General features: G+C 53.5%; 1 protein-coding gene across 1 annotated transcript in view; it reads left to right on the plus strand.

Moving 5' to 3' along the window:
- LOC104991335 (beta-galactosidase-1-like protein 3) overlaps positions 1 to 6,798 on the plus strand; it is a 27,321-nt gene that overhangs the window by 16,885 nt on the left and 3,638 nt on the right. Inside the window, exons 8-10 of the mRNA XM_010843749.1 lie at positions 349 to 441; positions 1,352 to 1,433; positions 2,235 to 2,342. Of these exons, the coding sequence (XP_010842051.1) occupies positions 349 to 441; positions 1,352 to 1,433; positions 2,235 to 2,342 (283 nt within the window). The remainder of the gene's footprint in view (positions 1 to 348; positions 442 to 1,351; positions 1,434 to 2,234; positions 2,343 to 6,798) is intronic.

The following is a 6,798-nucleotide window of genomic DNA, read 5'->3' on the forward strand; positions in this document are numbered from 1 at the left end:
GACGCGTGCCCGCATGGGAGAGGGCCGCACCCCTGCTCCCCTGGTGCCCCGGAGGAAGGCTGGCCGGAGGTCTAAGCCTGTGCTTAAGGTGTTGGGCTAGGGGAGTTGGCGGGCGCTGCTCCCTGGGGGCACTGGGGAAGGCAGGGTGCTGGAGGCTTTGACCCCACGAGGCGGCTGCTGACAGTGATGGAGACTGCCCCCACCGCCGTGGCCCCGGGGCCGAGTTTAGGAGCGGGTTATTTTCTGTGCCACTCTGAACGTGCGTGTGCAGCAACAAATTGAGAAAGTCAATCCAGCCTTTCCCCACCGGCTGACTCATCCTCAGACTCTCGTCTCCTTGACCCCCAGTTCCAAGAAGAGGGTCCCATTATTGCCATGCAGATGGAGAATGAGTACGGTTCCTATAATCTGGATAAAAGATACATGCTGTATATTAAAAACGTAAGTGCCCCATCATTTTCCTCTGTCTTTACATACTTTTCTCACTTTGCTGATTCATGGAGCAAACATCCTGAGCAGCTAAGCTCGCAAGGTACTGTTCGGGATGCAGTGTTTGTTAGCAACGGATGCAGAACTTTCAAGTGTCAAAGTCTCACAGTGAGTACTCTGTAAATCTAAGCCCTTGAAGTTCATGAATCAATGCTGTGCCCAGCTGGGGGCTTCCCTTTGTCTTTTTTTTTTTTCAAAGGACAGAGAAAAGTTATTTATTCTAAAGAGTTTGTAGTGTTGACTTCCAAATAGAACAGAGTTTTAGTTTTTGAAAACCAAAGAGAAATCAGAGGATGCCTCGGTTGCAGCGAAAAGACAAAGTCGCACACTATTGTTGTGCTGCTCTTCCGCACTGGATGAGGCAACGGAAGTGCAGCTGGTGTTTCCACGCTTTCCCCCCAGACGGGGGCCTGGCACACCTGCATGACTCTGACGTAAGCACAGAGTGACTCACAGTAATTTTTCCTTCTGTGGATATCACAGATCTTTTTGGTTGGTGTTTGTATAGTACAGGCTTTCCCAGCCTTTCATCTTTGATTTTTCTGTATCCACGTACTTCAGGTACATACTCTGTATATAATTAGAAGAATTTGTTTTCCTTAATCCATTATGAAAATTCTTGTCTTTGGAATGTGGTTGGTGTCCATTCCAGGCCGTTGCATTTAAGTCCCTTTTGGCTGATGGTTGCATTTAAGTCCCTTTTGGCTGTTCTCATTGAACAGCTTACCAGCAATAGGAGTGGGGGGTGGTGAGGCCTCCTTCCCGCCCCTCAGCTCATTCTGGTGCTCCGACCCTCGCCTTCTCCTTGGGACGCGCCCCCCAGGGCCGTGGACCACAGTTCATCTTCCCGACTGTCCCACAGGCACTGCTGAGCAGAGGGATCAAGACGATGCTCATGACGGCGGACACGGGCCAGGGACTCCTGAAGGGGCACACACCGACGGGTATGCACGGCGGCTTTGCCGGCCTCCCCCGCCCGCTGAGTCTGAGGGTCTGTCTGAGGCTCCGTTGCCCCATTTCCCGGGCCAGGCCGTGTCCAGGCGCCCGCGGCCCCGACCTGAGGAACCAGGGCCCTGCTCGCGGCCCCGCATCTCCCTGCTGGCCTCCGGCCCCGGGGCGCAGCGGAGGCATCTCTGCCGCTGTTCTGGGCCAGGCCCGAACCTCCGGGAGAGAGCAGGGTTCCAGAGAAAGTCCTGCCCTAGACCTGCCCCGGGAGCGCGTGGGGCGAAGAGTCCGGGCATAAAAGCCACGAGGAAGCGTGCAGGAGAGTTACAGGGGGAAGCATGGGTGGGCGCACAGGACGGAGGAAGGGCCACGCGAACGAGCTGGAGAGCGGTGCTGTGGGCTTCTCTAGCCGGCCTGGCCCGGGCCTTGCCCTCCGCCCGCTCTTCCCGGCGCCGTGGTGGCGCTCACCTCGCGGTGGCAGAGACAGAGCGTCCTGCGCTGGGCCCGGGAGACCGGAGTCAGGCCCGAGGTCTCCGGCCGCTCGCCCGGGCTCGGCTTTCTCGGCGGGCTCTTCATCCACCAGCACACGGGGTGACTCCGCCCTTCCTGTCCGCCGGGTCACTCGCGGTGAAGGCTGAGCAGAGGCGCAGTGAGCCTGAGCGCTGCTGCTCGAGCCCCTGTGGACACACGCGGCCTCGTCTTCACCAGCAGCGTCTGCGGGCGTCGCGGGCTGTGTCTGCGGGCGGCGGTGGCACCGCGCCAGCTGCTGACCCCGGCTCGGTCTCCCCTTCCTTCCACAGTGTTTGCCACCCTCCACATGAAGAGCATAAGGCAGAAAACGTACGAACACCTCTCCTCAGCTCAGGTGAGGACAGCTCAGAGGCGTGGGGTGTTTTCCTTCATCTCAGGTGAAGACTTGGCTCAGATGTTCAGGAACTTCTCAGCTCTGATTCGCTCAGTTAAAACTTGGCTCTGTTACACGCTGGAAATGCCTGCTGAGGGCGGTTTGAGGTGCAGTTGCATCAAAGTGCCCACAAAGCCTGGCCCACAGCCCCGAGGAGGGTTCAGGATGGCAGAGCAAGCGCACTGCAGCGCTGAGTGTCCTCACTAAGGGCGGGGCTCTGCTCCCCCCACAGTCCAGGCGCTATGCCCTCTCCACCATCCCCCGCCCCCCAGTTTGGGAGCAACACTAGGAAACAGCTGGGGCCCCAGGTCATGGCTCCATAGCCTGAGCTTCTGGCTCTGCCAACAGAGCCTCTGGTTTCAGGATACCCTGCACACAGGAAACCATGACACCCACTAGGAGTTTATACACCACTCATTGTTCCCCATTCCAGGTGCAATTTGCTAAGCAGATGTCACTTTTTGCCATAGCAATCTGCCTGATAATATGGGTAACGTTCTACCTTTATTGAGATTTCTAAACCAAAATGGACCTAAAGTCAGTTTGCAAAAGTTTTTACCCTTTGAATGAATAGCCTCATTCACATTTACCTGTGGTCCAATGAGAAAGACAAGAAACAAAAATAAACAGAATTCAGTAGGAAGTGCTGGTTCCAATAGAAGCATTAGGGGGAATCAGAGGGTGCACAAATCTCTACCACCAAAAGAAATCAGTGGCTGAATGCTTCACTCTGCACCTGTCCAAGCTCTGCAGTATTAGAATGAAGGGAACACTCTCCTAATTTCCATCAAGACAAGACAATGCCTGGAATTCTAAAAAAATAGTTATCTCCCTGATTCTGTCCTTCTTCAGTCTAAGATAGAACTAAGATTTAGAGAAGAGTGCAAAGATACAAAGGGCTGAGTATCCAGCCACTTAACAACTGGACCAATACCAAGGGCTGTTGGTCGGTACAAGGGAAATGGTACAAGAAGTACAGAGATTTGCAAGGACTGGAGTCCGAGAAAACATGGAGAGGGAATGTAACTCTTGGGGCAGAGCAGACACTCAGAATATGATGGTGATGGTGATGGTGGTGGTGATGGTGGTGATGGTGATGGTGGTGATGCTGGTGGTGATGATGGTGGTGATGGTGGTGGTGATGGTGGTGATGGTGGTGATGGTGATGGTGGTGGTGATGGTGGTGATGGTGGTGATGGTGATGGTGGTGATGGTGGTGATGGTGGTGATGGTGATGGTGGTGATGGTGATGGTGGTGGTGGTGGTGATGGTGATGGTGGTGGTGATGGTGGTGATGGTGATGGTGGTGATGCTGGTGGTGATGATGGTGGTGATGGTGGTGGTGATGGTGGTGATGGTGGTGATGGTGATGGTGGTGGTGATGGTGGTGATGGTGGTGATGGTGATGGTGGTGATGGTGGTGATGGTGGTGATGGTGATGGTGGTGATGGTGATGGTGGTGGTGGTGGTGATGGTGATGGTGGTGGTGATGGTGGTGATGGTGATGGTGGTGATGCTGGTGGTGATGATGGTGGTGATGGTGATGGTAGTGATGGTGGTGATGGTGGTGATGGTGATGGTGGTGGAGGAAGAATATGGGATAGTAAGTGGGGATTCAGCAGTTACAAATGATATCCTAACTATAATAACGTCCTAAAACTGAGTTCGTTTATTCATCAGATAAATCAGCCAGTAAATGTTTTCAGCACTTGCTAGGGGCCAGTTCTTCCCTGGTGGTTGTCACCTCCCTGGTGGCTCAGATGCTAAAGCGTCTGCCTGCAATGCGGAAGATCCAGGTTCCATCCCTGGGTCGGGAAGATCCCCGGAGAAGGAAATGGCACCCCAGTCCAGTACTCTTGCTGGAAAACCCCATGGACGGAGGAGCCTGGTGGGCTACAGTCCGTGGGGTCGCAAAGGGTCAGACACGACTGAGCGACTTCACTTCCTTTCTTTCTGTGTGCCAGCTGGGCTTCCCAGGTGCTCAGTGGTAAAGAATCTACCTGCCTAGGAGAAGTTGTGGGTTCGATCCCTAGGTCAGGAAGATCCCCTGGGGAAGGAAATGGCCGCCCGCTCCAGTTTCTTGCCTGGATGAGATTATAGTCCATGGAGTCACAAGAGTTGGACAGGACTTAGCAACTAAACAAGGGCAGCAAACGTGCCAGTTAGCTGTTTATTTGTCAAGGCCTTGCGGATAAAGCAGGGAAGGAGCCTACAAAGTCAGCACTTTGGAGCTTGCATTTTAGTGGTAAGAGACAGGTGGTCAACAAGGCAAGTGTGGAGAAAGCTGGTAACGCAAGCTAAGAAAACATTCTCTGAGAATATTTATATATACGTTTAGTTTACACCCCCCCCCCCATTTTTAATGTTTGTCTCTTACTTTACGTGTAAGAAGCTACTGGTCCTATCCTTAGCTTGCCTGTGAGGAAACCATGATTCAGAAAGGGAAAATTTCTGCTTTGAGATCATCTGTGGTCGGTCATTTAACAGAATAACCCAGGTTCAAACCCAGTCCTCCTGCCTCCAGATCCCGTGCTCTTTCCCTGCCCTCTGAACTCCTCCGGTGAGGAGAGGGTCAGGGCGGAAGAACGAGAACATGCATCAGAGTGGTTTGGAAAGGCTGAGACGCACTCTTGCCGAGAACTCCACCCGACACAGTGCTGGGCCACCAGAGGCGACCCCCAGCTCACCTTTGCCACCCCTGATGCCTAACTCCTGGACTCCTACCCGAACAGTGGGCTCTCGAACACCCAGCTCTGAAGGCTCATGGGGACTGTGCCCTAAGACCTGCTCGACCATAGCAAAGAAGCACCTCCTCAGAGCCACTGTGGAGGTCTGTGTGGAGGTTCGTGGGGAATAGGACCAGCTCTGATGCAGCAGGCTCGCCTGTAGGTGTTCAGGGAGGAAACAGAGTTATCATCCTGAAGAGCTGCGTGTACTGCCTGTTCACAGCACCACGCCTCACGGCAGCCACGGTGTGCAAGCAAGCCCGTTGTATAAGGAGGGATGAACGGATGAAGACAGTGATACGTGTATTGAGTGGAAAACATTCAGCTTTTAAAAAGGAGGAAATCTGTCATTTGTGACCCCATGGATGAGCCTGGACAGCGCTGAGCCTGGCAGATATGCCAGACAGTGAGAGACTAATAACGACCGTGGCAGCACTTTGGTGTGGAGTCCCCGGCAGAAAGCAGCAGACTCCCACGGCGGCCGCAGAGTGGCCGGCGGCGGCTGCGGGGCGCCAGGGAAACGGGGAGACGCTGGAGGAGGGCACAAGCACCGACAGGGCAAACGCGGTCTGGGATGCACAACTGAGCCCGGTGGTAAACAGCCCTGAATCGCTGAAGTGACGTTTGTTGAGAGAATATGATATAGATGTTCCTACCAAAAAAAAAAAAAAACAAGTGAAAGAAGAAATTGGGAGTGAATCTCACATTAGGGGAAGATTCATTTGGTGGCATCTTCAAAATTTGGGAGCATTTTCACGGAAAAGGGGAAATTCTTTCTGGTACTAGGGAACAGAATTAATTTCAGTGGGTAAAAGGAATAACAAAACTTTTATTGGCTGTATGTAGGGGTTGTACTTTCTTGCAATCTGAATTCTCCAGAAATGGAATATACTGTCTCGTGATGAATTCACCATCACCTGAAAAGGCAGGGTGTCTGCAGGGATCAGTGCCCACCCAAGGATGGGGCGATGGCCAGAGCCCTCATGTAACAGACCCTTCCCGACGTGAGGATCTGTAATGTGGGGGTCCTGTAGGGCTGGGAGGAAGGAAGCTGCAGGGACTTAAGACGCACAGCTTCCATTTGTGTGCGTGCGCTCAGTCGTGCCCCACTCTGTGGCCCACCAGGCTCCTCTGTTCGTGTGGTTCTCCAGGCAAGAACACTGGAGTGGGTTGCCATGCCCTCCTCCAATGGATCCTCCTGACCCAGGGATTGAACCCGTGACTTTTGTTTCTCCAGCATTGGCAGGCGGTTCTTTTCCTCTAGCACCACCTGGGAGGCTTGAATCAGCCTTAAAGGAGAGAGCACGTTATCTCCGGAATTCAGTAGAATATTTTTAAAATGTTAAATTACAGGATGCCAGGCAGAAATGAGTGAAAAGGTCACGTGATTTTGTGGTCACGAAGTTGGCAGTGGTTTTGTTAGTTTACTTATTTTTGCCTTACTTTCTCTGAAGCATTTATCAGCTTAGGCAGGAATGTGAATGCTGTGGGGGGCTGGGGGCTAGGGTCCCCTCGCTGAGAGCAGACATTCCAAGCCTGCATTAACTTTCAGAGCTCGAAGGAGCAGTGTTGACTTTAACTATGGAGTGTGTGAGCCTGAATGCGGAGCGTGTAGGTCCTGAAGGCCTGGGACGGAGGAGGGCCTCTGGCCTCAGGATGGCTCAGGCTGGGGCGCTGGAAGGCCTCTGGATGGCTCGGGCTGGGGCGCTAGAAGGCCTCGGGCCTTGGGATGGC

Source organism: Bison bison, unplaced genomic scaffold (genome assembly GCF_000754665.1).
Source record: "Bison bison bison isolate TAMUID 2011002044 unplaced genomic scaffold, Bison_UMD1.0 scf7180017864185, whole genome shotgun sequence".
In the NCBI taxonomy this organism is placed as follows: domain Eukaryota; kingdom Metazoa; phylum Chordata; class Mammalia; order Artiodactyla; family Bovidae; genus Bison; species Bison bison.